This window comes from Lepus europaeus, chromosome 20 (genome assembly GCF_033115175.1).
Source record: "Lepus europaeus isolate LE1 chromosome 20, mLepTim1.pri, whole genome shotgun sequence".
NCBI lineage: Eukaryota > Metazoa > Chordata > Mammalia > Lagomorpha > Leporidae > Lepus > Lepus europaeus.
The window spans coordinates 2,812,764-2,839,470 of NC_084846.1; the positions used below are offsets into that span (position 1 = coordinate 2,812,764).

Here is a 26,707-nt window from a genome sequence, read left to right on the forward strand (position 1 = left end):
GCCCGGCTGGGTGGGCCTCCGTTGCTATAGCGACTGGCACTCGCTTCCGGGGCGGGGCGGCGCATGCGCGGGAAAGCCAGCAAGCCGGGATTTTTTTACCTCTTCCCCCAGAGTTCCCTGCGGCCTTGCGTGCTGACGTCACGACAGAGGGCGTTCCCGCACGTCGGGCGCTGCTCACTCGCGCTATATAAGAGCGCGCTCGCGCCGAGGCGGCTCCCTAGCCCGGACTTGGGTTGTCGTCCGGGCGGTCTCAGGGGCGATCGCGGACTTGCTGCGCGGGCGCGGTCTCCCCCGGATCCTCGGGGGGACGGAAGCAGCGCGGGCCGCCCCATGGCGTCCCTGGTGAGTACGGAAGCGGCGGGCGTGGGGGTCCCCGGCCGTGGCCGCCCAGCCCCCCGCGCCTCACCGTCGCCACTGCTCTGTCCGCAGGGCCCCGGCAGCCAGAATGTCACCGAGTACGTCGTGCGCGTCCCCAAGTGAGTCCCTGGGCCTGTGAAGGGGTGAGAGCGCGCGCATCCCCGCCTCGCGGGCGGGACACGGGGGCCCCGGGTCCCCGGATGAGTCCGCGGAGAAGGGACTGAGATCCGTGTCTTCGTGCGAGGAAGTTCGGAAGCCGCGCCTACTTTTTCCCCTTCCCTGTAATATGCATTTTTTAAAGATTTATTTATTTGTCTGAAAGGCAGAGTTACGGGGAGGGGGGGTCCTCCATCTTTGGTGTTCACTCCCCAAACGGCCGCAGCGGCTGGGGCTGGCCCCGGGCAGCAGCCAGGAGCCGGGGACTGGGTCAGGAGCGGGGGCAGCCAGGACCCTCCCGGGCGGGCGCCCATACTGGGTGCGGGGTGCTGGGGGTGCAGGCGGCAGCCCGGCCTGCTGAGCCACACTGGCCAGGCTTTGCTTTCCAGGCCTCTGCCTTCCCCGCCCCCAGCCAGCGCCCGTCTTCCTCCTCCAGGAGGCTCTCCCTGCCTGCCCCCTTCCTCCCCAGGGCTGCGTGGATTACCCCCCTGATCGGGGGTCTGGCTGTCTTTCTGCTCTTCTGTGTGAGCTCTGGGTGGGGGGCAGCTCCCCCGACAGAGCGGGAGTCCCCAGCATTGCCTAGCACGAAGCACTGAACCGGGGTGGGTTTGTCGAATGAATGAATGATCCAATCAGCAGTGCCTCTTATCTATTCCAGGAACACAACCAAAAAATACAACATCATGGCTTTCAATGCAGCCGACAAAGTCAACTTTGCTACTTGGAATCAGGTAAGACCTTGGTCTGGGGGCGTGGGGGAGGCTCTTAGAGAGCCCGACTACGAACTTGGCGGTTGTAATAGTTGGTTAGCTGGACTCAAGTGTCGCCCTGAGCTCTCCAGGCTGGGGCAGGCCAGGCTGCTGCAGGTGCCTGTGAGGTTTGGCAGGCCCCATGGGAGGCCTTGTGTACACCCATGGGCGTTTGGGGCCTGGGGTTACCTGAGCTGGGGAGGAAGTGGGGCTGGGGGCTGCGCCCTATAGAGCTGCCACCGTCAGAGGCTCTGGAAGCCAGGAAAGGGCTGTCGGCTGGGGACTGGGGACTGTTTCACAGAAGGTTCTAGAAGCGAACGGTTCACGCGTTGTACATCGTGCGCTGTTCTGAGTGACAGGAGGAAGTCCCGCTGGCCCGCGGAGCTGTGCTGTGTTCGCCGCCCACCCAGCGGCTGGCCGCCTCCTGGCCCTCTGGGTTATCCCCGCAGCCGCCGTGCTGTCTCGGGGCCACCTGTGGAGTCACCGTGTTTTACTCCATAGCGATGGTGGATACTCGCATGGAGAGTGTCCTTTAAGTCAGGGTGGGGCACCTCCTCCCTGCCAAGGGCAGGGCTTGGGGACATCATTCGCAGGCCGCGAGATCGGCCTGGCCTCACCGTTAGCCTGTTGTGTGTGATTGGGTTTCCTGTCCCGCCCGCCCACCTGCCTGTGGCTGCCTTGGCACATGGGCTGGACAGTCCCCGCCCACCGCCTGCTCAGAGGACAGATGGCCACGCTCACCAACCTGTTACGATAAACTGTTATAGTTGTCCTCTTGTTAATATATATCGTCTGCTTGAAGGCAGAGTGAGAGAGCGCGACTTTTTTTATTTATTTATTTTAAGATTCATTTATTTGAAAGGCAGAGCGGTATAGAGGGAGAGACAGAGAGATCTCCCGTCCCTTCCATCCGCTGGGTCACTCTCCAGTGGCTGCAGCAGCTGACGAGACCCAACCAGGGTGACACCAGGAGCCAGGATCTCCATCTGGGTCTCCCGTGTGGGTGGCAGCCGCCCAAGGACTTGGGCCACCCCTGCTGCCTCCCAGGCGCACCAGCAGGGAGCTGGACCAGAAGCGGAGTCGCTGTGACGGAACTGGTGCTGGGGTCACAAGCAGCGGCTTGGCTTCCCGCACGTTTGCCCTGAGGTGTTAGGGTGGCTTTGTCAGGACCTAGTCCCTTCAGCTCGCCCCTTTAGGACTTGGTCGCAGAGCTGACCTGGGCCATCCGGGGAAGCTTCGCTCCCCCACGCCCCGGGCATTCCGCCTCTTTCTCGCCCACTTCCTGGCTCAGACGGCTGCCCCCGCCCCCAGTGTCGAAGCGCACCCCCAGGTCCCTGTCGCACAGCAAGCTGTGGGAAGCACACCGTGAGTGAGTGTTCCCGTCCTCGAAACTGTCTCCTGTCACCTGACAGAGCTGACAGGATTGATGGCTCGGTGTGGAATTCCAGACGTGGAAGCTTGGCATCTGGACGGCGTCGCCACACCCCCTCCTTCTGACTTCTGGGGTGCTCTGTCATCCTTGATCCCTGGGGTCAGGGGTCACCATGCTTACTTACAGCACCAGGTGGAGGCGGGTGGCGTGGCACACAGGTTAGGCATCTCGGGGTCCCCACACTCACCCTGAGTCCCAGATCTAGTTCTGCCGAGGCTTCCAGTCCGGCTTCCTGGGAATGCACACCCTGGGAGGCGGCAGTGACGGCTCAGGTACCTGGGTCCCTGCCCCCACGTGGGAGCCCCGGATGGAGCTCTGGGCTCTGGCTGCCTTGAGCATTTGTGGAATGAACCAGTAGATGAAGATATCTCTGCCCCTCCCCCGTTTCTCCAATACAATGAAAATGAATAAATTGAAGATTTTTTTTTTTTTGACAGGCAGAGTGGACAGTGAGAGAGAGAGACAGAGAGAAAGGTCTTCCTTTTGCCGTTGGTTCACCTTCCAATGGCCGCCGCGGTAGGCGCGCTGCTGCTGGCACACCGCTGCTGGCGCACCGCGCCGATCCGATGGCAGCAACCAGGTGCTTCTCCTGGTCTCCCATGGGGTGCAGGGCCCAAGCACTTGGGCCATCCTCCACTGCACTCCCTGGCCACAGCAGAGAGCTGGCCTGGAAGAGGGGCAACCGGGACAGGATCGGTGCCCCAACCGGGACTAGAACCCGGTGTGCTGGCACCGCAAAGTGGAGCATTAGCCTAGTGAGCTGCGGCGCTGGCCAAAATTGAAGATTTAGCCTATCCAGGCCTTCCTTGGAGTCTTTGGGCAGTTGGTGCCAGGACCCCACCACAGACCCCCAAAGCATGGACATCAGAGTCCTTTCTCTAAAGGGCTTAGTGTTTCCGCAGGAGCTGCACGCCTTCCCCTGTGGACGCTGGCAACTCTAGACGACTTACAGGCCCTAACGCGAAGGCTGCTGAACCATAAGATTGATATTTCTTTTCTTTTTTTTCTTTTTTTTTTTTACAGGCAGAGTGGACAATGAGAGAGAGAGACAGAGAGAAAAGTCTTCCTTTTGCCGTTGGTTCACCCTCCAATGGCCGCGCAGTCGGCGCTGATCCAAAGGCAGGAGCCAGGTGCTTCTCCTGGTCTCCCATGCGGGTGCAGGGCCCAAGGACTTGGGCCATCCTCCACTGCTTTCCCAGGCCACAGCAGAGAGCTAGACTGGAAGAGGGGCATCCGGGACAGGACCGGTGCCCCGACCGGGACTAGAACCCGGTGTGCCGGTGCCGCTAGGCGGAGGATTAGCCTAGTGAGCCGCAGCGCCGGCCTCATAAGATTGATTTGTTTATTTGAAAGGCAGAGTGACACAGAGAGGTCTTCCAGCTTTTCCAAATGGCCACAACAGCCAGAGCTGGGCCAGGCTCCCACGCAGGTGCAGGGGCCCAAGCGCTTGGGCCATCGTCCACTGCTTTCCCAGGCCACAGCAGGGGGCGGGATCAGAAGTGGACTCAAGTGTCGCCAGCGGCCTCTTGACCCGCTGGGGCCACAGCGATGGCCCCAGTTCTTTTTTAATCACTAGAGATTTTTTCCCTGTAACTTAGTCTGGAGATAATCGCAGGTTGTCGAGAGCTGTAGCGGTAGACCGCGTCCGGGTTGCTGCGGTTCCCCGGGTACCAGCATCCTGCGGTCGACTGGCCCTGAGCACCCGCCGCTCAGCGTGGGGGAACTGCAGGGGGTGTTCCTGGCCCGGGGCAGGCACCCCAGGAGCCTCGCTTCCTGCTTCCCCAGGCCCGGCTGGAGCGGGACTTGAGCAACAAGAAGATCTACCAGGAGGAGGAGATGCCGGAGTCGGGCGCGGGCAGCGAGTTCAAGCGCAAGCTGCGGGAGGAGGCGCGCCGGAAGAAGTACGGCATCGTGCTCAAGGAGTTCCGGCCCGAGGACCAGCCCTGGCTGCTGCGGGTCAACGGGAAGGCCGGCCGCAGGTGCGTGCGGGAGGGCGCGGGGCGGGCGGGAGGGCGCGGGGCGGGCGGGAGGACACAGGGGCGCTGGGCCATGGCACCGCCCGCGCGGGGTGTGTGGGAGCATGGAGGACACGGGGGCGCTGGGGCATGGTACCGCCCGCGCGGGGTGTGTGGGAGCATGGAGACGGGGCGCTGCCCGCGCGGGGTGTGCAGGAGGACACAGGGGCGCTGCCCGTGCGGGGTGTGCGGGAGGACACAGGGGCGCTGCCCGCGCGGGGTGTGCGGGAGAATGGAAGATGGGGCGCTGCCCATGCGGGGTGTGCGGGAGGACACAGGGGCGCTGCCCGCGCGGGGTGTGCGGGAGAATGGAGGACGGGGCGCTGCCCGCGCGGGGTGTGCGGGAGGACACAGGGGCGCTGCCCGCGCGGGGTGTGCGGGAGAATGGAAGACGGGGCGCTGCCCATGCGGGGTGTGCGGGAGGACACAGGGGCGCTGCCCGCGCGGGGTGTGCGGGAGAATGGAGGACGGGGCGCTGCCCGCGCGGGGTGTGCGGGAGGACACAGGGGCGCTGCCCGCGCGGGGTGTGCGGGAGAATGGAGGACGGGGCGCTGCCCGCGCGGGGTGTGCGGGAGGACACAGGGGCGCTGCCCGTGCGGGGTGTGCGGGAGAATGGAAGACGGGGCGCTGCCCATGCGGGGTGTGCGGGAGGACACAGGGGCGCTGCCCGCGCAGGGTGTGCGGGAGAATGGAGGACGGGGCGCTGCCCATGCGGGGTGTGCGGGAGAATGGAAGACGGGGCGCTGCCCACACGGGGCGGGCAGGAGGACATGGGGGCGCTGGGGCCATGGCACTGCCAGCGTGGGGTGTGTGGGAGCATGGAGGACGGGGCGCTGCCCATGCGGGGTGTGCGGGAGGACACAGGGGTGCTGGGGCCATGGCACTGCCAGCGTGGGGTGTGTGGGAGCATGGAGGATGGGGCGCTGCCCATGCGGGGTGTGCGGGAGAATGGAAGATGGGGCGCTGCCCATGCGGGGCGTGCAGGAGGACACAGGGGCGCTGGGGCCATGGCACCGCCAGCGTGGGGTGTGTGGGAGAATGGAGGACGGGACGCTGCCCGCGCGGGGTGTGCGGGAGGACACAGGGGCGCTGCCCGTGCAGGGTGTGTGGGAGAATGGAGGACACAGGGGCTCTGCCACACGGGGCGTGCAGGAGGACACGGGGGTGCTGGGGCCATGGCACTGCCCACGCGGGGTGTGCGGGAGGACACAGGGGCGCTGGGGCATGGTACCGCCAGCGTGGGGTGTGTGGGAGCATGGAGGACGGGGTGCTGGGGCATGGTACCGCCCGCGCGGGGTGTGTGGGAGAATGGAGGACGGGGCGCTGCCCGTGCGGGGTGTGCGGGAGGACACAGGGGCTCTGCCCATGCGGGGTGTGTGGGAGAATGGAGGACACAGGGGCTCTGCCCACACGGGGCGTGCAGGAGGACACGGGGGTGCTGGGGCCATGGCACTGCCCACGCGGGGTGTGCGGGAGGACACAGGGGCGCTGCCCGTGCGGGGTGTGTGGAAGAATGGAGGACACAGGGGCGCTGCCCATGCGGGATTGTTCCCAGCACTGCGCCGGAAGCCCTGAGCCCCCACGGCCTAGCAGAGGCATGTGGTAAAGGAGATGGCCGGGAGGCAGGTGCACAGGCCTTGGGTGGGCACCCCTGTTCTGACACCCACTCACTCTCCAGCCAGCACTCCTGGATCCCCTGGGGGTCGGGGGGCTCACTGAGGCAGCCGCCTCCCCTCGACCCTGTCTTTTAAAGGTCCCCCACTTCCCACACGTGATCTTAGGGGACACGTTTAACCCACATCCAGCGTGGCCGTGGGGAGTGGGGGTGCCAGCCTGGGGACCTGCCCTTCTCCCCTCCCACGCAGCCCTGTGCACTTAGTGGGTGCCCTCCCTGACCCTGCTTCCCACTGCTACCGTGTGGTTTCAGGGCACCTGTGTGACCGGCCCTGGAGGTGCCTGGCAGGCTGGGGACCCTCTCAGAGGGGTGGAGAGTGGAGGGGCAGAGGAAGGGGGAACTGGTCGCTCAGGGAGGGGCTGTCAGGGTGTGCTGGGACCTGGGCCCAGAGGACCCTGGGTGGCCGGAGGACACTCAGAGACATTGTCTGGGCTCCAGGGCGGGACTGGGAGGGTGGCGGCCAGCAGGCACCCCAGAGGAGATGGGGGGATGCAGGTGGGGCCGGGTCTGGTGTCCTGGGCTGGGCAGTGACCGAGGCTCCCCGCAGGTTCAAGGGCATCAAGAAGGGTGGCGTGACGGAGAACACATCCTACTACATCTTCACCCAGTGCCCTGACGGGGCCTTCGAGGCCTTCCCCGTGCACAACTGGTACAACTTCACGCCGCTGGCCCGGCACCGCACGCTCACGGCCGAGGAGGCCGAGGAGGAGTGGGAGAGGTGAGCGGGCCTGGGCGGGCCAGGGTGCACAGCCACACGCGTGACCCCGGCTGCAGGCCAGGCCCCGGGCTGGGAGCTGGGATGGGATGGGAGGGTTGGGGGAGGGCAGACACCAGTCCACCCTCACACGGCTCATAGTCCAGTGGGGGGGCAGCACAGACAGAGCTGGTACGTGCAGGGCAGGGGGTGGCCGGGCAGGGTGCTCCAACAGCACGTGCCCCACCCACCCCACCCCGTCTTCCCCAGGCCTGCAGGACCAGCCTGGGGGCTGCAGCTCCCCTCAGCAGCTTCTGGGAGGGGCCTCTGAGGCCCTGGGGACAGTGGGCATAGTTAGGGGCACGTGGGCTGAGGGACATGGCTCAGGCCAGGAGCCCAGAGCGCTTAAAATGCCCATCTGAGGATGTGACCTTTTTTTTTTTTTTTTTTTTTTTGTAAGATTTATTTATTTGAAAGGGAGAACTAGAGAGGGAAAGACACAGAGAGATCTTCCATCCTTTGGTTCTCTCCTCAAATGGCCCCAGTGGCTGGGGCTGGGCCAGGCCAAAGCCAGGAGCCAAGAACTCCATCTTGGGCTCCCATGTGGGTGGCAGAGACCCAAGTCCTTGGGTCCTCTGCTGCCTTCCCAGGAGCATTCGCGGGCAGCTGGATCAGAGGTGGAGCAGCCGGGACTGGAACTGGAGTGCGTGTGTGGCCACGGGACTGGGCCCCCGCCTCCCTGGGGCCTCTGTGGGTGACACAGACTAGCAGGTGCCAGTCCCCTGGCTCCACCTAAAGAACACCTGTTTGCTTGTCCCTTTGCTCACTCTCTTCGGTTTGGATGTTTTATCCTCTCCCCAAACCAAGCTTGTCCCCAGGAAACAGCCACTCCGCAGCCCCCCTCTGAGCCCCCGGCACCTGGCACTCCCTACTCCACTTCCTGTCCCTGGATCTGACCGCCCCAGGGACCTCCCAGGAGTGGAGTCGGGGAGGTTTGACCTCGTGTGTCTCCCACTGCGCACGTTTCAAGGTTCACCCACATCGTAGTGAGTGTCACGACTTCTCTCTCACCCTGAACGAGTGCCTGAAGACGCAGGTGTGCGCATCTGGGCCGGCGGGGAAAGCTCAGATGGGAGCGCCTGGCTCTGACCCCTGGCCCTGGCTCCCGATGCCGGCTTCTGGCCGATGCACACCCCGGGGAGCAGCAGCGGGGGCTCAGCTGGCTGGGAGCCATGTGGGGGACCTGCATGAGTCCTGGGCTCCTGGCTTTGGCCTGGCTTCTTGCAGGCCCCTGGGGAGTGACCCAGCGGGCGGCAGCTCTCCTGTGAAGTAAAGGGAAAGGCCTTTTGTTGAAGGCTCCTGTCATGATGCACAGACAAACGGGGCAGGGTGCGCTGTGAGTGCACACTGTGGCTGGAGAGGGCTGCCGGGGCGAGGCAGCTCTCCCACGCGGGTCAGGGTGCCCCGAGTCCCCGGGGGCGCGCCCTCGGCACCCAGCAGCCCCCCTGCCCGCAGGAGGAACAAGGTGCTGAACCACTTCAGCATCATGCAGCAGCGGCGGCTCAAGGACCAGGACCAGGACGAGGGCGAGGGTGAGAAGGAGAAAGGCGGCCACAAGAAGGCCAGCGAGCTGCGCATCCATGACCTGGAGGACGACCTGGAGATGTCGTCGGACGACAGCGAGGCCAGCGGCGAGGAGGGTGCGTGGGGGAGGGCGCCGCCTGGCGCCGCCCTGTTGGCCCAGCCAGGGGGAGAACGCTTCCTCCTCCCACGCCTGCAGCAGCTGGGGCTGGACCAGGCTGCAGCCGGGAGCTGAGGGCGGGGGCCGGAGCCTGGACTTGCGGCCAGGGAAGCGGAAGTGAGATGCGGGCACTCTAGGCCACGTGGCCGCCCCGGGCTTGGCCAGTTTGAATGATCCTGGTGGACACCGGGCTCTGGGGGCTGTCCTCGTCCTACACTGGGCCTGGTGTACGGGTGTGTGCGCATCACAGGAAGGGGGCCTGGGCTGTGGGCCCGGCCTGGGCGGTCGCCAGGAGGCTGTGCGCTCCTAGCAGGCCCTCGTCGTCCGGAGGGTGGGTGCAGTGCCCCCCGTCAGCGCATCGTCACCCAGGAAGCACAGGACAGTCCCCGGCCTGAGCCCTCCCCCCCCCGCCCCCCGCAGGCAGCAGAGCCCCCAAGGCCAAGAAGAAGGGGCCGCTGACCAAGGCGGGCAGGAAGAAGAAGAAGAAGAAGGACTCGGATGACGAGGCCTTCGAGGACAGCGACGACGGGGACTTTGAGGGCCAGGAGGTGGACTACATGTCCGACGGCTCCAGGTGAGCGGGAGGGCGGTGGCCCCCCAACCCGACCCCCCCCACAGACCCGCCCACGCACCCCTGCCGCCGTGTCTTGCAGCAGCTCCCAGGACGAGGCCGAGGGCAAGCCCAAAGTGCCACAGCCGGAGGAGGGGCCCAAGGGTAGGAGGCGCCCGGGGTGGGGGTGGGGGTGGGGGCGCGCTGGGCGGCCCCCTGCTCACAGCCACCCCTCCCCCAGGGGTCGACGAGCAGAGCGAGAGCAGCGAGGAGAGTGAGGAGGAGAAGCCGCCCGAGGAGGACAGGGAGGAGGAAGAGGAGAAGAAAGCCCCCACCCCGCAGGAGAAGAAGCGCCGGAAAGGTGGGGCCCTCCAGGCCGCCCCCGTGCGCGGAGGGGCGGGCGGGCGGGCAGGGCGAGCAGGGGTCTCCGGTGCATGAAAGGAAAGGTGGGGCCCTCCAGGCCTCCCCCGTGCGCGATGGTTGGCTGGGTGTGCGGGCGTGGGCAGGGGTCTCGGGTGCATGAAAGGTGGGGCCCTCCAGGCCGCCCCCGTGCGCGATGGGCGGCTGGGTGTGCGGGCGTGGGCAGGGGTCTCGGGTGCATGAAAGGTGGGGCCCTCCAGGCCGCCCCCGTGCGCGGAGGGGCGGGCGGGCCGGCGGGCAGGGCGAGCAGGGGTCTCCGGTGCATGAAAGGTGGGGCCCTCCCAGGCCTCCCCGGTGCGCGGTGGGCTGGCGCGCAGGGGTCTTGCGTGTAGGACAGGTGGGATCCTCCCAGGCCGCCCCCGTGCGCGGAGGGGTGGGCGGGCAGGGCGAGCAGGGGTCTCCGGTGCATGAAAGGTGGGGCCCTTCCAGGCCTCCCCTGTGCGCGGTGGGCGGGCGGGCAGGGCGAGCAGGGGTCTCCGGTGCATGAAAGGTGGGGCCCTCCAGGCCTCCCCCGTGCGCGGAGAGGCGGGCGGGCGTGGGCAGGGGTCCCGCGTGTAGGACAGGTGGGATCCTCCCAGGCCGCCCCCGTGCGCGGAGGGGTGGGCGGGCAGGGCGAGCAGGGGTCTCCGGTGCATGAAAGGTGGGGCCCTTCCAGGCCTCCCCTGTGCGCGGTGGGCGGGCGGGCAGGGCGAGCAGGGGTCTCCGGTGCATGAAAGGTGGGGCCCTCCAGGCCTCCCCCGTGCGCGGAGGGGCGGGCGGGCGTGGGCAGGGGTCCCGCGTGTAGGACAGGTGGGATCCTCCCAGGCCGCCCCGCCCCGTGCTTGGAGGGGTGGGCGGGCAGGCAGGAGCAGGGGTCTCGCGTGTAGGACAGGTGGGCCCCTCCCAGGCCGCCCCGGTGCACGGTGGGCGGGCGCGCAGGGGTCTCTGGTGTAGGTCAGGTGGGCCCCTCCCAGGCCGCCCCGGTGCACGGTGGGCGGGCGCGCAGGGGTCTCTGGTGTAGGTCAGGTGGGCCCCTCCCAGGCCGCCCCGGTGCACGGTGGGCGGGCGCGCAGGGGTCCCGCGCCGCTCTGGGCCTGACTGCCGACCACCGGCCCTGCAGACAGCAGCGACGAGTCGGACAGCTCCGAGGACAGCGACATCGACAGCGAGGCCTCCTCTGCCCTCTTCATGGCTGTAAGACGCAGGCGTGGCGGGGGCCGGGGTGGGCTGGGGCGGGCCGGGGCCTCCGTGTGCGTTCTCACACCCCGCCCCCGCCCCCGCAGAAGAAGAAGACCCCCCCCAAGAGGGAGCGGAAGCCGTCGGGAGGCAGCTCGCGCGGCAACAGCCGCCCCGGCACGCCCAGCACGGAGGGCGGCGGCGCCTCGTCCACGCTGCGGGCGGCGGCCAGCAAGCTGGAGCAAGGTGGGTACCGGGCCGCTCTGCCCGGCCCCTGGGTCTGAACCCTCCCTCTCCCAGCCCCGGCCCCACCGGCCCGAGGCTCAGCCCCGACCCCACCGGCCCGAGGCTCAGCCCCGACCCCGACCCCATCCCGCAGGGAAGCGGCCGAGTGAGACGCCGGCGGCCAAGCGCTTGCGGCTCGACGCGGGGCCCCAGAACCTGTCTGGAAAGGCGACCTCCCAGCCGTCCTCGGGGAAGTCCACGCCCAGCGGCGGGTACGTGGGCGAGCAGGGCGGGGGCAGGGGCAGTGGGCGGGGCAGGGGTCCAGGACCCGCTCACAGGCTGGGGGCGGGGGCGGGGCGGGGCGGGGTTCAGGGGACCACTCACAGGCCCGCCGCCCCGCAGGGACGTGCAGGTGACGGAGGACGCCGTGCGCCGCTACCTGACGCGGAAGCCCATGACCACCAAGGACTTGCTGAAGAAGTTCCAGACCAAGAAGACGGGGCTGAGCAGCGAGCAGACGGTGAACGTGCTGGCCCAGATCCTGAAGCGGCTCAACCCCGAGCGCAAGCTCATCAGCGACAAGATGCACTTCTCCCTCAAGGAGTGAGGCCGCAATAAACGCTGCGCTGGGGTGTCGCGTGGTGTCGTGTCGTGTCACCCCGCCGAGCCCGCGACGGCCTCCGGGCTGGGAGCCAGCCCAGCTCCACCCGCGCCCCATCTCCCGCGAGCCCTGAGCCGAGTGGTGCTGACTTGGCGAGCTCGGTCTGTCGGCTGCTGTCTGTGCGGTCCGTCTCCCATGCTGCCCCGCGGGCGGGTGTGGGCACCTGCGGAATCTGAATGAAGTTCGGGACAGTTGTTTTATAATAAGATTTGTTTATTTGAAAGGCAGAGTTAGAGGGGGAGAGAGCTTCCGTCCACTCGTTCACCCCCCAAATGGCTGCAATGGCCAGGAGCCAGGAACTCCACCCGGGTCTCCCACATGGATGGGGACCCCACGTCCTCAGACCATCTGCTGCCTCCCCAGGCAGAGCGGTTGGGATGCCGGCGCCCCTGGCCACGCGGTGGCTTGCCCACTGGCCCCTGTGACAGGGCCTGGACAGGGCGCCAGGCTCGTCGGGGATGGCCTTGGCTCCCCCCAGCTGCCCAGGGGGTTCTGCCCAGCGCCGGCCCCCTACCCCCTCTTGCTGCGGGCCTTGGCTTTGGAGCCCTTCTTTTTACCCAGGGAGCTCTCCGGGGCCCCCTGGTTTTCTGGCCCTGCGGTATTTTCAGGCGCAGCATAACCACGGGCCCTGGCCCGGGGGACGGGGGTTCAGAGCTCTGGGCTGATACCATGGCCGGAAATGGGATTTGGCTGCAGCCGCTGCCGCTGAGCCCGGGTTCCCGGTGATCCGGCCGGGGTGGGAAATGCAGGTGGAAAAGTCCCTGCCCAGCGAATGCCGGAGATGCCAGGCTAATTCCCAGGAATGTCCCCGTCCCGCCAGGCCTCTCTGGGCTGCCAGGAGGCGGCTCTCGCTGGCCCTGCCACGTGGACCGCGGTGTGACCCCGTGGCTAGGAGCGGGAGCCTGGGTTCCAACCCCGGGCCTGTTTCCCTTGTGTGCATCTGTGTTATTGGGGTATAGGACACGAGCCACCGTGGGGTGTGCCCTACCCCGGTCTCTAATCCCGACTGGCACCTGACAAGTGGCATTGCTTTATCTGAAAGTCGCTGTGTCGTGGCTGCGTCCCCCGGGATGGAGTTGGCCGCTGTCTCCCCGGTCACACAGCACAGCCAGCACCCGGGAATCTCTTCCGGAAGTTGGCTTGGGTGGGGGTAGAGGGATGCGATTCCCAATCTACTATTTACCCGTTTGAAAGGCAGACACAAATGCCTCCAACAGCCAGGGTTGGCCCAGGACGGAATCAGGGGCTCCATCCGGGTCTCCCGTGTGGGTGGGGGGCCCAAGTACTTGAGCCCTCCTCTCTCCTGCCTCCCAGGGTGCGCATGCACCGGGAGCTGGCGTTGGGAGGGGCGCACAGACTCAAATCCAGCACTCTACGGTGGACGTGGCTGTCCCCAACCATGTCTTAACCGCTAGCCCTGCACCTGCTCCTACCTCACCTGCCCTTTTTGGGTGGGCTGCAGCCCCTCTCCCGGTAGCAAACAAGCCACCTGCATTCCTTTGCCTCAGGAGCTCTCAGCACCCCTTGGGGCTGGGTCCTGCATGAGCACCAGTGGCCACGCAGGCCCGGGCGTGGAAGCCACCAGAGTCCACGTTGCTGCTGCCTATCGTGCGAGGTTCCTCCGGAAGCTCCCCTCGGGCCCTGAAGTTCCTGCACCCCAGGACGGGGCTGTGGTCAGGACGCGGGGCTCAGCTTGCCTTCCAGACAGGAGTCCTGGCCCCCACGTCCCAGGGCCTCTCCCTTTTCCTGTTTTGACAGCGGCTTTGCCAGGCCCGGAGACAGGGTGGTGATGTCTTAATCCCCGCGGGGGTGGCGGCCATGATGGATGGGTACCTCACTGGCCCACCCACCCCAGCTGCCCTGCCTGGCACACGCACTGGGGGCACCACCACTCTCCCTGGCACATGACATGGGGGTTCCCCGCCCAGGTGGAGAGCCCACTCCGTCCCCCAACAGACAGCAGGTGGAGTGGGAACACTGATCACCGCCTGGGCTTGGCCCTGGCTGCCGCCACCCAATCGTAAATCAGGGGGCGTCAGAAGTGGGTCTGTGGAATGTCTGGGTGGGGTGGGGGTGAGCCCTTAACCCTTCGGAGGGCAGGGGGCCTGGAGCAGTAGGAGCTGAGGCCGGGACCCGAGCTTATGCCCGGGGGGGCGGGGCCGCAGCGGCCGGCAGCGAACAGGTTAGCTCCACGGCCCCGCAGGGCATAAATTCGGGACACGGGGGCCCCGGCCCGGGAGACCCTGCCTGTCGCGATGGCCACGGGACGAGCCCTGCTGGGCGCTCTGCTACTGCTGTCCCTGCAGCTGGGCCGGGGCCCTGAGGCTCTGGGTGCCGCGGTGGCGGAAGAGATGTCGCCGGATCAGGCTGCGGACGCTGGAGGGAGCCGGACGCCCCCGCTGGGTAAGGAGCCCCGCGGCCACTCGTGTGGCTTCCCCAGCCCGTCCTGCCCAGACCCTGTGCCCAGCAGCGTCCCCTTCTCTCCCACAGGTGCCCGCGTGCGCCGAGCCCCCGCCGGCCCGTGCCAGCTGTGGAGCCTGAGCCTGCCGGTGGCCGAGCTGGGCCTGGGCTTCGCCTCGGAGGAGAGGGTCATCTTCCGCTACTGCGCCGGCAGCTGCCCCCGCGGCGCCCGGACCCAGCACGGCCTGACGCTGGCCCGGCTGCAGGCGCAGGGCCGAGCCCACGGCGGGCCCTGCTGCCGGCCCACGCGCTACGCCGACGTGACCTTCCTTGACGACCGTCTCCGCTGGCAGCGGCTGCCCCAGCTCTCGGCGGCCGCCTGCGGCTGTGGCTGAGGCTCCAGCCGGTGCCCTGGGGCCCGCGCGCGTGGATGGAGCTCGTCCGACTTATTTATTGGAGATGTGGGTGCCCACGGGACAGCATGGAAGGGGAGGCGGGCTGGGGCACCAGCAACCGACACAATAAAGGAAACTCGCTCTGCTGGCCCTGGGACTCATCCAGCCGGTGTGTGCGCGCCACCCAGGGCCACCGCCTTCCCCCACCTCCCCATCCCAGCGTCCTGAACACAGCCAGGGCGAGGATGTCCGCGTCGTCCATTCTCCAGTCTGGTTCCCCAGTGGGGCCTCGGCGAGGAGCTGGCGCACAGGCCTGGGCGGGGGTGGGGGGTCAGCAGGCTGGCGGGGGCTCCCCCGGCCCCGTCCCCTCAGGGAGGGCGCGGCAGATCACCGAGATGCGCCGGCTCCGCGGAATCCGCCGCTCCCCAAAGAAGGAGTCTTCATCCCGCAGGATCTCATGGGAGAAGTCATAGCGGGCCGAGCCCCTGCAGGAGGAAATGGGGTGAGGGCAGCCCCCGGCCTGGGTGCGCCCCGGGGCCCCGCGCAGGCCCTGGGGGGGTGCTAGTGTCTGGCGGGGACCGGGCTCGGGAGCAGTCGGTACCTAAGGATGTAGAGGGAGCCGGGCTCCAGCAAAAGTTCCAGCCACTGCCCCGGCTCCTGGGTGTGCACCAGCCGCATGACGCTGGCGGAGAGCAGGGACAAGCCCGCGATGGTGGCTCCGCAGAACTGGAGGAAGGGCGGGGACCGGGTCAGGCTGTGGCCTTGCCGCCCCTGCCCCCACCCCCTCCCCACCCGGTCAGGCGCCGGCCTCCGCCCACCTTGACGCTGTCCACATGGGGCTTGACGTAGCCCCGCGGCTCCAGGTCCAGCACGTGCACCGAGGACAGCAGGGTCTGGCCAGGGCCAAAGGCCGCCGCCTGCACGCGCTGCAGGATGGCCCGGCTGGCCTCTGACCAGCGCGCCTTCTCCGTCTCCCGGAAGCCGTGGATGGCCTGGCAGAGGGCTGGGGGTCAATCTGGGCCTCTCAGGGGAAGCCCCTCCGTGCCACGGCCATCACCCTATCTGGGTTTCAAGTGGGTACCCCGACCCCTGCCCCGGGCACAACCGGGTCTGACCTCAGTGTTTTGAACCCACTCTCGGCTCGGATCCCCGGGTTCCCAGTGCCGGCTCTGCTCACGAAGTCCCCTTCTGCCCCCAAACGCTGACCCTTCCTCATCTCGCTCCACACCCGTTTCCGCCCCTAACCTTGGACCCAAACCCCTCGGTTCCCAATCCGGCCTCCAGTGCTCCCCCTGCGCCCAGTGTCACTCCGACCCCGCCCCCGCCACTGCCCGGGTCCCGGCCTCAATCCCGCCCCAGGCCCCGCCCCCAGCCGCCCTAACCCGGGTTTGCCCCCGGCCCCGCCCCCCGCCTCAATTCCACCTGGCACCGCCCCAGGCCCCACCCACAGCCCAGGCCCCGCCCCAGCCGCCCTAACCCGGGTTTGCCTCCTGCCCCGGCCCTGCACCCGCCCGGGTCCCCGGCCTCAATTCCGCCTGGCCCCGCCCCAGGCCCCACCCACATCCCAGGCCCCGCCCCGGCCCTGCCCCCAGCCGCCCTGACCCGGGTTTGCCCCCAGCACAGGCCCCGCCCCCGCCGTGGTCCCGCCCCTTCCGGCAGCCTCACCGCGTCCCAGTGATCGTATTCGTAGCGGCGGCGGCGCAGCTCGGGCTCCAGCTCACGGCTCAGCGTCTCCTCCTCGGCTGCGCTCAGGAAGCCCGGCCGCACCACGGCCTCATCCCGCAAACGGCTCACCACGGCGGGGCTCGAACCCCGCACCCAGCCCGGCACGGGCAGCGTCCGCAAAGCCAGCCGCCCACTCCCGGCCATCGCTCTGGAGCCGGGTCGTGAAAGCGGCGGGTCTCGGGGTAACGCCCCCTCCCCAGAGCCATTGGCTGTGACTGCGCCAGGCCTCTTCAGCGATTGGCTTTCCGTAGAGTCCCGCCTCTCGCTCACGGCTAGTGGTTGCTGCTCGCTCGCCCTTTCAAGCCATTGGCTCCCTCCAGAACCCGCCTCCTCTCCTGCGCTATTGGTGCCATCGACCGCGGCCGCTAAGGCTATTGCCTATGCAGCCAGTCCGTCTGCGGCAGACCCTGACTCCGCCCCTTTTATCAGAGGGGGAGGGTCCAACCCAGCCGGTGGACGGCCGGGACTGGACTTGGCCTGGGAGCCAAGGTCATAGGATTGGAGCCAAGGTCAGGGTTATGGGGTTGGCCCCAGAGTGAGGGCCGGATACAGTTAGGGCGAGCTGAAGGGGTCAAAGGTACGAGGGCCAAGGACTGATGTCAAGGTCACGATGATGGGGTGGGTCAAGGTTTTCGGGAGTTGGGGTCAAAGGTCAAAACGAGGTAGCATCCGTTTCCCTCTCAGTATTATTGTGGTTCGAAAATGGCATTGTGGTTCTTTTTTTGACGGTTCCTTGTCGCTTAGGAATGCCTAATGAGATATTTACAGATTAAATAGGACCGGGCGGGGAGAATCAGCGGCCCGGAGCTACTCGCACGGCCTGTGGGCCTCGGTCACTGCCTGGAGCTACCCTGCACCCGCGCGCGGAGGCCTGGATGCAGCTCCTGGCTCCTGGCTCTGGCCTGGGAAGTCAACCAGTAGATGGAAGACCCTCCTCCCTCTCTGCCTTGAAAATAAAAAAATGGAAAAAAAAAAAATCCTAAACAGAAGCAGGCATGAATGGATTGTTGAGCTGGCGGGATGGGCCCCTGGGGCCCCACTGTCCTCTTTTTCTCTGTATTTAGTGTTCACAGTGAAAAATTCAACAAATGTAACCAATGCATACAGCCCCCAAATGCCTGAATTCATTCATTACATATAACTCATTAAAAAAAACACAACTCTTTATTTGAAAAGCAAAGCAACAGAGAGCGACCTCTTCTAACCACGGTCACTCCACAAACGGCTCCCAGAGCCAGGGCTGGGCCAAGGCTGAAGCCGGGCGCCTGGAGCTCCATCTGGTGTCTCTCGTGGGTGGCAGGGGCCCACGGGCTCCCACACAGACCATCTGTAACACAGCCTTTAAAACCCAGCTGGGGGGCTGGCACTGTGGCGTAGCGGGTAAAGCTGCCACCTGCAGCACCAGCATCCCAGATGGGATCCCGGCTGCTCCACTTCCCACCCGGCTCTCTGCTGTGGCCTGGGAAAGCAGTAGAAGATGGCCCAAGTCCTTGGGCCCCTGCACCCGCGTGGGAGACCCGGAGGTAGTTCCTGGCTCCTGGCTTTGGATCGGCATGGCTCCAGCTGTGTGGCCATCTCGAGAGTGAACCATTGGATGGAAGACCTCTCTCTCTCTCTGCCTCTCCTCTCTGTGTAACTCTTTCAAATAAATAAATAAAAATCTTAAAAAAAAAAAACAAAACAGCTGGAACCCGGGGGCTTCTCATCACCCCACTGATCTTTAGCTCCAAGCTCTCAACCTGCTGCTCAAGAACGAGTCGGGTTTTTTGTTTTTTTAAAAGATTTATTTATTTATTTATTTCAAAGATACAGGGAAAGGGGGTTGGAGGGAGGGAGGGAGAGAGAGGGGTCTTCCATCCACTGGCTCACTCCCCAAATGGCTGCAACAGCCATAGCCAAGGGGACCCGAAGCCAGGAGCCAGGAGCTTCTTCTGGGTCTCCCCTGTGGGTGCACCTGGACCATCGTCCACTGCCTCCTCAGGCCACAGCAGAGAGCTGGATTGGAAGTGGAGCAGCTGGGACTAGAACTGGTGACCATATGGGATGCTGGCACTGCAGGCTTTGACTTTACCCACTGCGTGGTGGGGTTTTTTGCTTTCAAAGCCTTCCCGCTCACCTCTCCGGTAAGGTGGGTACGACCTGGGATGAGCTCGTTAACCCTACTTTCTCTCATCTGTTCTCTCCCATGGCCCCTGGCCTCTGCGTGGTTCCCCTCTCACGTCCAGCAGCCCTGCCCCAGGGCCTTTGCACGGGCTGTGCCCCTGTTCTTTCCCAAGATACTGACCCCGGCCCACCTCCCCGCCTCAGCAAGGCTGTCCCTGACCCCAGCCATAAAAGCGGAACCCTCTCCCACTCCCTGCAGGCGGCTTTCCCTCAGGGCCCCACAGGGAGGTGCTGCAGACGTCCAGCAAAGACCACAAAGATTTAATTTAAAATCACAGTGTCTCGGGCCGGCCGCCTGCCAGTCAGGGCAGCCAGGAGTGCAAAGTCCCTCGCAGGCAGGCTCCGGGCTGCCCTCACTGGCAGCGTGGGGCCCCTCAGGTCCTTGGGTGGCGGGCTCTGCGCCGGCTTCGCAGGCTCAGGGGCTGGCGGGGGTGGGAGGCTCCGTGGGCGCCGCGGGCGGCTCCTTCTGCACCAGCTCGGGCTCGTCCTCGCCGTCCTGGGGAGGGTGGACCAGGACCTTGTCCAAGATGCCGAACTCCTGGGCCTCCATGGGGCTCATGTAGCGGTCCCTCTCCATGGCCGACTCTGCGGGACGGGGGAGGCAGCACACAGGTGCGTGAGAGGCCAGGCCCGGGGCCCTGTGTCCCTGCCGCCCCCACCCCCCAGGGGGTGATGTCAGGAGGCGGGGCTTTGGAAGGTGACTGGGCCCTCGGTGTCCGGGCTCAAGGGGAGGCAGAGGCCAGGGGAGCGGGAAGCCCACCCTGGCCAGCAGCAACCCTGCTGGGCCAGAAAGCCCCCATGGGGTTGAAGAGCCTGTTGAGTGACAGGTCCCCGTCCTGCCAGGCCGTCCCCATCGAGAACGTATCCATTTTATTATTGTTTTTACCGACTTTTTAAAAATTCGACAGAGAGCTCCGGTACACGGGTTCACTGCCCCCAGTACACACGGCCGTGACCGGAGCTGGGAGCTGCGCGTGGCTCGTCCACGAAGCCTGGCGGTAACCCAGGCGCGGGAGCCATCACGCCTGCGTCCCGGGAAGCTGGGGTCGGGAGCCGGAGCCGGGTGCCCGGATGTGGCAGTGGGCACCTTACCCGCCAGACCAGGTGACCCTCGCTGCTCTTTTCATTGCGCTTTGTGAAAAGGCTTCTTTCTATCCAGTTAAAAGGCACAGTGGCAGAGACAGGGAGGGAGCCAGAGAGAGGTCTCCCACCCGCTGGTTCTCTCCCCGACGCCTGGCACAGCCAGAAGCTGGGCCAGCCCGGAGGCAGCAGGGATGGCCCAGGTGCCGGGCCCCTGCCACCCTGCGGGAGACCCGGATGGAGCTCCTGGCTCCCGATCCTAACAGATCGCCAGCGCTTCTGCAGCCGGGACAGTGGGAGGAGCACCTGTCCGCGTGCTCCCATGAGCGTCATCCACGCTGCCCTGCGTCCTGACAGACCGTCAGCGCTCACCGCCCCCGGGAGTGCACGGCGCGGGCAACCTGCCAGGAACGCACCCGAGCCCCTGGTTCCCCGACCACGTTGTGCAGGACCCATGGTGACACCCCGGGCAGGGGACGCGCCACGGGCAACCTCGGTGTCCAGCCTCAGCCAATCCTGGCGGCCGCACCCTCCCCGTGCCCCCTCCCTGCGCAGGGCAGCAGCCTCCGCCCTGGCCCCCATCTGCTCCTGGGGGCGTCTGGCTGCCACGGAACGCGAGCATCTTTTCTGATCGCCCCCCGTCCCGGGAATCTTGCTTCCTCCACGCCGGCTCAGGGCTTTCAACCGATTTCCACGCGGTTTCCCCGGGGATCCGGCCAGTGGGCGGGCACGCACCGATCACCTGCAGGCTCTGTTTCGTGTGCTTGGCGTAGATGTTGTAGAGCTGCTTCTTGAGCTTCATGATCTCCTCGGCCTGGATGGCGATGTCTGTGGCCTGGCCCTGGGCGACGTCCCGGGGGTGGGCAGAGGACAGAGGGTGGGCTCAGCGGGACCCCTGCGGCTGCCCGTCCTCCACCCACAGACCCACCTTGACCCACCCAGCGACAAGCAGCGGCTCCCAGGGCTCACGAATCCCAGGGGGTGGCAGATCCGCCCCCCAGTCCAGGCCCAGCCCCCAGGGCCTCACGAGCCCAGAGCCAGCGCCTGCCCAAATAATGGCTCAGCAAGACTCCTCCCCGCGGTCCTGCACGGGTCCCGCTCCCTCCCGATGGACGCATGTGGCCGGGCCCCCTTCTCTGCACTGACAGCGCCCCTGGCCCCCCCAGCCCGGACCCCCGCCACAGTGGCACTCACCCGGGCGCCCCCAGAGGGCTGGTGGATCATGATGCGGGAGTTGGGGAGCGAGTGGCGCATGCCGGGGCTGCCGGCGGCGAGCAGCAGGGAGCCCATGCTGGCGGCCTGGCCCACGCACCACGTGCAGATGGGGTTCAGGATGTACTGCATCGTGTCGTAGATGGCCAGGCCCGCGGTCACCACACCGCCTGCGGCCAGAGGGGTGGGGGTGAGGGGCCCGGCCAGCTCCTCCTCCTCCCTTTCCCTAGCCCACCCCCACCCCAGCCCTTGAAATCAGGGGTCACAAATGTTTCGAGAAGGCTGGCACGGCAGGTAAGATTCTGCCTGGGACACCCACATGCTACACCCCATGCCTGGGTTCGAATCCTGGCTCTGCTCCCTGCTAATGCACACCCTGGGGGGCAGCAGGTGCCTCCCCCGGGGGAGACCTGGACTGAGGTCCGGGCTGCTGCAGGCGTCTGGGGAGGGCACCAGTGGACGAGAGCTCTGATCTGTCTTCTACCTTGCAAATAATGTTGTGTTTTGTTTTGCTCTTTTTTTTTTTTCCTTTTTTTGACAGGCAGAGTGGATAGTGAGAGAGAGAGACAGAGAGAAAGGTCTTCCTTTTTGCCATTGGTTCACCCTCCAATGGCCGCTGCGGCCAGTGCATCTCACTGATCCAAAGCTAGGAGCCAGGTGCTTCTCCTGGTCTCCCATGCGGGTGCAGGGCCCAAGCACTTGGGCCATCCTCCACTGCCTTCCCGGGCCATAGCAGAGAGCTGGCCTGGAAGAGGGGCAACCGGGACAGAATCCGGCGCCCCGACGGGGACTAGAACCCGGTGTGCCGGCGCCGCAAGGCGGAGGATTAGCCTGTTAAGCCACGGCGCCGGCCTTGTTTTGCTCTTAAAAAGCCTGGCATAGCTAGGGCTCCGACTGTGGTCATTTATCTTTTTTTGGGAAGGGAGACATCCTATCAACCGAGCGATGCTGACCGGGTCTAGTAGGTAACCAGGATGTGGGATCAAACAGGCCGCCCTCTATGGGTCACCCCGCTGCTGGCTGTGAACCTACTCATTTATTTACTTATTCCTAAAGATGGTTTATTTTATCTGAAGGGGAGACTGACTCCCCTGGGATATCGTCCATCCGCTGGTTCATTCCCCAAATGGCCACAACGGCTGGCACTGGCTGGGCACCCAGAACTCCATCGGGGTCTCCCACGTAGGCGGCAGGGACCCAAGCACCCGGGGCCGCCTTCCGCCACCTCCCTCGGACTCAGACTGGCACTCTGACAGGGACCAGCGCGGCAGGTGGCAGCTCAGCTCACTGTGTCACAACGCCGGCAGGCCACGGGTACCTCCTAGGGGCCTTCGGGGCAATTCTGGGATTCTGAAGAAAGTCCGCACCTCTTCCCCAGAGAGAGGCCATCCCAGCCCCGGGGTCTTGGTCCCCGGGGTCACCCGGGGGGCGCGCTGCTCACCGGGGCTGTTGATGTACATGTGGATGGGCTTCTTGTTGCTCTCGGACTGCAGGAACAGCAGCTGCGCGATGACCAGGCTGGCCACGCTGTCATCGATCTGCAGGTGTCCCCAGATGGGTTGTAAGGGAGGGCGTTGGGGGGCCCGGGGGAGGGGTCCAGGACCCAGGGAGGAATCGGGACGGGGCCCCGGGGGGTGTGGGGCGCAGGCAGGCCACAGGGCCTGGAACCCAGGGGTGAGGGGGCGTGCTGGGGACCCGGGAGGGGTCCCGAGAGAGCTTGGGGAGGGGTCAGCAGGGCACCAGCAGGACTCAGGGGAAGGAAGAGGGTTGGGGGGGGGGGGGCGGGTCCAGAGCGGAGCCCCCCGGAGGGCCAAAGGGGAGAGGTCAGGGGTCGGGACGCGCTCACCGGGCCCATGACGCACACGATGCGCTCCCGCAGCAGCCGCGAGTAGATGTCGTAGGCGCGCTCGCCGCGACCCTGGGCCAGAGAGATGGCGGTGAGGGGTCGGGCGGCCGGTCGTCCCCCCTGAGCCCCCAGCCCCGGGGCCGTGTCCCCCGCGGCGGCCGCGCTACCGTTTGCTCCACCACTATGGGGATGAGCGGAAGAGCCCGGGCCGCCGTCGCGTGCAGGCTTCGCCGCGGGGCGAGGTCGCTCTCGGGCGTCCGCTGCGAGGGGAAACGAGCGGCGAGGAGGGGCCCCAGCGTGGGGCACCTGCCGGCCGCCACCCGGGACCCCCCCACCAAGATTCCCGGCCACATGCCGCCGCGCGTCCGGCTCGGCTTCCGTCCGACGGCGGGACTACAACTCCCGGCGTGCTATGCGCGCGCGGAGCGCGGTCTAGCGCTAGGCCCGCCCACTTCCGGGAAAAGCAGCGTGGGCCCGGGGAGGGGCTGTGCCGGGGGCGGAGCCAACAAGGGGAGGAGCTAAATGAGGAAGCGGCGCCTCGGCGGGAATAAAGAACTCCCAGGGCCGCACGTTCGCGTCCCGGTCTTGACAGATTCGTCAGCTTTTTTTTTTTTTTTTTTTTTTTTTCCCCACTCTTTGCTTTGGCTTTTAAAAGTCAGCTCCAATGTGCCGGCAGCTCGTCTTGGACTTGGCATCCCGGACAGGACTGAGCCAGGGCCCTGGCTTCCCAGGGCTTCCGGTAGGGCCTCGTCCTACAGAGACCACCACCTGCGTTCGGGGTCGCCTGCGGGGCAGGTGCGGGAGAGCAGGCGCCGGCCCAGGGCCTTGAAGCACAGAGAGTTTTGTTAGCCAGGGAAGTGCATGGGTGCGGGGTGGCAGCAGGCAGTGATCTCGCCACGTCTGGGGTGTCCCTGCCACTCCGCCTTCCCCGCCCCTAAGTCCAGTGCCCCTTTTGCTTTGAACCTTGATTTATTTGAAAGGCATAGTGAAAGGGGCGGGGCGAGACAGAGCTTCAGTCCGCTGGTTCACTCCCCAAATAGCCACAATGGTCAGAGCTGGGCCAGGCTGAAGTGAGGACTTGGAACCCCATCTGGGGCTCCCACATGGGTGCAGGGGCCCCAGCACTTGGGCCATCTCCTGCTGCTTTCCCAGCCGCATTAGCAGGGAGCTGGATCAGAAGTGGAGCAGCCGGGACTTGAACCGGTGCACACATGGGATGCTGGTGTTGCAGGCTGGGGCTTTAACCCACTGTGCCACAGCACCAGCCCCGCCGTATTAGCTCCTGATGTGAGTTAGTTATTGTTGTGTTACCTTGGGGACCATGGGGGCCCAAGAACTCCTCCCAGATGAGAGTCTCTTTGAAGTGGGTTTTGTCGTATACTTAGGAGTTCAACCAGCACCCAGTGCCCACGTGCTGGGCTCTCACTGGCATCAGCCCCGAGGAAGGTGGATGTTGGGGAGGGGAACACGGAGTCTCACTCCCAGCCTGATACCATCAGGGACAGGACAGAGGGACACACATGGAGGCAGAAGAGTCTAGAACATTCCTTGAAGGCACCCAAGGCAGAAGAGAGGGCCCAGATGCGGGCTAATGGCTGCAGGCAGGGCCTCCACGCGGGAGCCGTTGGCGCCTGGCTGTCTGGAAATTAACCTTTATCTCTACTTTCCCTGGCTGGGGTGGGGGTGGGAGGGCAGTGGTGTCCCAGTTTCTGCTGTGAGGTAGGCAGGTGGCCCAGCCCGTCCCCAGGTGCTGCCCTGCCCTGGGGAGAACGGCAGGGCGCCAGCTGCCCCCACAGCCGCTCCCGCTTGGTGCTTCCCCACCCCGCCCCCGGCCTCCCCAGCCAGGGAGCTGGCTTTTCCATTGCTCCCCGGCTTCCCCTGGTCCCCGCCTGGTCCCACCCCAGCCCATGCTGGGCCTCCGGAAGCTCAGTCGGCCGCCAGCGTGGGCCTTGTGCTGCCCCAAGTCCAGCTCCTCCCCAGCGTGTGCATTTCAGCTCAGACGCATTCCCGCCCGGTGGAGCTGTACCGTCCACATGGCCAGGAACGTTCGCTTTGCATGGCTGCACGTTAGCGCTACCCGAAACTGTGGAGGCAGAGGGTCGCTGTGTTTTTCGAAAGGCAGAGAGAGAGAGAGAGAGAGAGAGGGAGGGAGGGAGGGAGGGAGGGAGGGAGAGAGGATCTTCCATCCACTGGTTCCCTCCCCAAATGCCTACAATGGCCAGGGCTGAGCCAGGCTGAAGCAGGAGTCCATCCTGGTCTCCCACGTGGATGCAGGGTCCCAAGCACCTGGGCCATCTTCCGCTGCTTTCCCAGGCCACAGCAGGGAGCCGGATCAGGAGTGGAGCAGCCAGAACTTGGAACCTGCGCCCACAGTGGATGCCGGCCCTGCGGCCAGCGGCTTAAGCTGCTGTGCCACAGCACAGGCCCCGGAACGATCCGTCTTACACAGTGTCTGGGTACACGAATGGGAAAGCGTTAGGAACTGATACCCTTGCTTTCAGCCACGTCCTTTGGAATTCGCTGTTCTTTTAGCTCATTTTAGGCCGTTGCACTTCAGTTAGGGCTTCTCAACCTTGGTGCTGTTGAAGCCATGAGCCGGAGAGTGCTTTGTGGGGGAGGGCAGTGTCTTGTGCTCCCTGGGGTGTTGAGCAGGATCGGGAACCTCCCCCCACTGTGGAAACAACCAAAGATGTCTCAGACCAGCTCCCTCCAGGGGGCAGCCTTGCTCCCAGCTAAGAACCGCTGACAAAGTGGGAGTGACCTGAAATTTTAAAATAATAGTATTAATAGGGGCCGGTGCTGCGGCATAGTGGGTAAGGCTGCCGTTTGCAGTGCTGGCAGCCCATATGGGCACCGGTTCAAGTCCCAGCTGCTCTACTTCTGATCCAGCTCTCTGCTATGGCCTGGGGAAGCAGCAGAAGATAGCCCAAGTCCTTGGGCCCCTGCACCCACATGGGAGACCTGGAGGAAGCTCCTGGCTCCTGGCTTCGGATCAGCGCCACTCCGGCCATTGTGGCCATCTGGGGAGTGAACCTGCGGATGAAGACCTCTTTCTGCCTCTACTCTCTGTGTAACTCCATCTTTCAAATAAATAAATCTTTTAAAAAATAGTATTAATAATAAAAGCAACTTGGAAGAGTGTCCAGCGCATGGTAGAGTTCTCTCTCGATAGGTAGATAGATAGATTTTAAGGAGTTTTATTTATTTATTTGAAAGTCAGAGTTACACACAGAGAGAGTACAGGCAGAGAGAGAGAGAGAGAGAGAGAGAGAGGGATCTTCCATCCAATGGTTCACTCCCCAGATGGCCACAATGGCCAGAGCTGCACCGATCCGAAGCCAGGAGCCAGGAGCTTCCTCCAGGTCTCCCACACAGGTGCAGGGGCCCAAGGACTTGGGCCATCCTCTACTGCTTTCCCAGGCCATAGCAGAGAGCTGGATCAGCAGTGGAGCAGCCGGGTCTTGAACCGGCGTCCATATGGGATGCCGGCACTGCAGGCAGCGGCTTTACCCACTACGCCACAGCGCCGGCTCCTCTCTCTCTCTTTTTCTTTTTTTTTGACAGGCAGAGTTAGACATATTTTTAATTTTCTTATTTGAGAGGCAGAGAGGCACAGAGAGAGCACCTCCCCCCATCTGCTGGTTCACACCCCACCTGTCCACTGCCACAGGCACAGCTGGGCCAGGCAGAGGCCAGGAGCCCAGGTTTCAATCCTGGTTTCCCACGTGGGAGGTGGGAACCCAGGTCCTTGAGCCATCCCGGCCGCCTTTCAGGGTGTGCGTTAGCTGGGAGCTGGGAATCGAACCCAGGGCCTCCTGCATGGGCTGCGTGCATCCTAACCCCTGTGCCCAGAGCCTGGCCCTGAGCCAGAGAGCGGGAGAGAGAGAGGGGGAGAGGGGGAGAGAGAGAGAGAGGGAGAGAGAGATTTTCCATCTGCAGGTTCACTCCCCAAATGACCACAATGGTTAGCACTGAGCCAGGCTGAAGCCAGGAGCCAGGAGCCCCAACCGGGTCTCCCACGTGGGTGCGTGGATCCAACCACTTTCCCAGGCGCAT

The 26,707-nt window shown here is 65.4% G+C and overlaps 4 protein-coding genes across 6 annotated transcripts; 2 read left to right on the forward strand and 2 right to left on the reverse strand.

Annotated features, from left to right (window-relative positions):
• The first annotated feature begins 206 nt into the window (after positions 1-206).
• On the forward strand, positions 207-12,029 carry GTF2F1 (general transcription factor IIF subunit 1). 3 transcript variants are annotated; one of them, XM_062178126.1, is made up of 13 exons: positions 207-342; positions 430-476; positions 1,172-1,244; positions 4,480-4,673; positions 6,932-7,102; positions 8,594-8,778; positions 9,240-9,393; positions 9,476-9,534; positions 9,611-9,730; positions 10,889-10,962; positions 11,052-11,190; positions 11,324-11,441; positions 11,572-12,029. In XM_062178126.1, the coding sequence occupies exons 1-13, from the start codon at positions 331-333 to the stop codon at positions 11,774-11,776; spliced, it is 1,551 nt and encodes a 516-aa protein (XP_062034110.1). In that variant the 5' UTR covers positions 207-330; the 3' UTR covers positions 11,777-12,029. The 3 variants fall into 3 exon arrangements, with proteins under 3 accessions (XP_062034110.1, XP_062034109.1, XP_062034111.1); XM_062178125.1 differs by having other exon boundaries at positions 208-342; positions 9,473-9,534; positions 11,572-12,028; XM_062178127.1 differs by lacking the exon at positions 207-342 and having other exon boundaries at positions 432-500; positions 9,473-9,534; positions 11,572-12,028.
• A 2,056-nt stretch (positions 12,030-14,085) lies between these two features.
• On the forward strand, positions 14,086-14,626 carry PSPN (persephin). The gene is made up of 2 exons (XM_062178129.1): positions 14,086-14,245; positions 14,321-14,626. The coding sequence occupies exons 1-2, from the start codon at positions 14,086-14,088 to the stop codon at positions 14,623-14,625; spliced, it is 465 nt and encodes a 154-aa protein (XP_062034113.1). The 3' UTR covers position 14,626.
• Positions 14,627-14,661: 35 nt separating this feature from the next.
• Positions 14,662-16,537, reverse strand: ALKBH7 (alkB homolog 7). Its single transcript, XM_062178128.1, has 4 exons — positions 16,291-16,537; positions 15,444-15,617; positions 15,227-15,351; positions 14,662-15,110 (listed from the first exon to the last, which is right to left on the reverse strand). The coding sequence occupies exons 1-4, from the start codon at positions 16,492-16,494 to the stop codon at positions 14,957-14,959; spliced, it is 657 nt and encodes a 218-aa protein (XP_062034112.1). The 5' UTR covers positions 16,495-16,537; the 3' UTR covers positions 14,662-14,956.
• A 1,600-nt stretch (positions 16,538-18,137) lies between these two features.
• CLPP (caseinolytic mitochondrial matrix peptidase proteolytic subunit) lies at positions 18,138-23,045 on the reverse strand. Its single transcript, XM_062178982.1, has 6 exons — positions 22,819-23,045; positions 22,652-22,723; positions 22,247-22,343; positions 20,788-20,975; positions 20,329-20,434; positions 18,138-19,098 (listed from the first exon to the last, which is right to left on the reverse strand). Exons 1-6 carry the CDS (start codon positions 23,002-23,004, stop codon positions 18,929-18,931), a joined length of 819 nt encoding a protein of 272 aa, XP_062034966.1. The 5' UTR covers positions 23,005-23,045; the 3' UTR covers positions 18,138-18,928.
• Positions 23,046-26,707: the final 3,662 nt, after the last annotated feature.

Excerpts from the sequence above, each read along its gene's own strand:
- GTF2F1 (XM_062178125.1), top strand. Across the intron at positions 477-1,171 it reads TACGTCGTGCGCGTCCCCAA|GAACACAACCAAAAAATACA; the intron begins GTGAGTCCCTGG and ends TATCTATTCCAG. Across the intron at positions 8,779-9,239 it reads CGAGGCCAGCGGCGAGGAGG|GCAGCAGAGCCCCCAAGGCC; the intron begins GTGCGTGGGGGA and ends CGCCCCCCGCAG.
- PSPN (XM_062178129.1), top strand. The coding sequence starts at position 14,086 with ATGGCCACGGGACGAGCCCTGCTGGGCGCTCTGCTACTGCTGTCCCTG. Across the intron at positions 14,246-14,320 it reads CCCGCTGGGTAAGGAGCCCC|GTGCCCGCGTGCGCCGAGCC; the intron begins GCGGCCACTCGT and ends TCTCTCCCACAG.
- ALKBH7 (XM_062178128.1), bottom strand. The coding sequence starts at position 16,494 with ATGGCCGGGAGTGGGCGGCTGGCTTTGCGGACGCTGCCCGTGCCGGGC. Across the intron at positions 15,618-16,290 it reads AATACGATCACTGGGACGCG|GCCATCCACGGCTTCCGGGA; the intron begins GTGAGGCTGCCG and ends GCCCTCTGCCAG. Across the intron at positions 15,111-15,226 it reads GGCTCCCTCTACATCCTTAG|GGGCTCGGCCCGCTATGACT; the intron begins GTACCGACTGCT and ends TTCCTCCTGCAG.
- CLPP (XM_062178982.1), bottom strand. The coding sequence starts at position 23,004 with ATGTGGCCGGGAATCTTGGTGGGGGGGTCCCGGGTGGCGGCCGGCAGG. Across the intron at positions 20,435-20,787 it reads AGCCCTCTGGGGGCGCCCGG|GGCCAGGCCACAGACATCGC; the intron begins GTGAGTGCCACT and ends GACGTCGCCCAG. Across the intron at positions 19,099-20,328 it reads ACAGAGCCTGCAGGTGATCG|AGTCGGCCATGGAGAGGGAC; the intron begins GTGCGTGCCCGC and ends CCCGTCCCGCAG.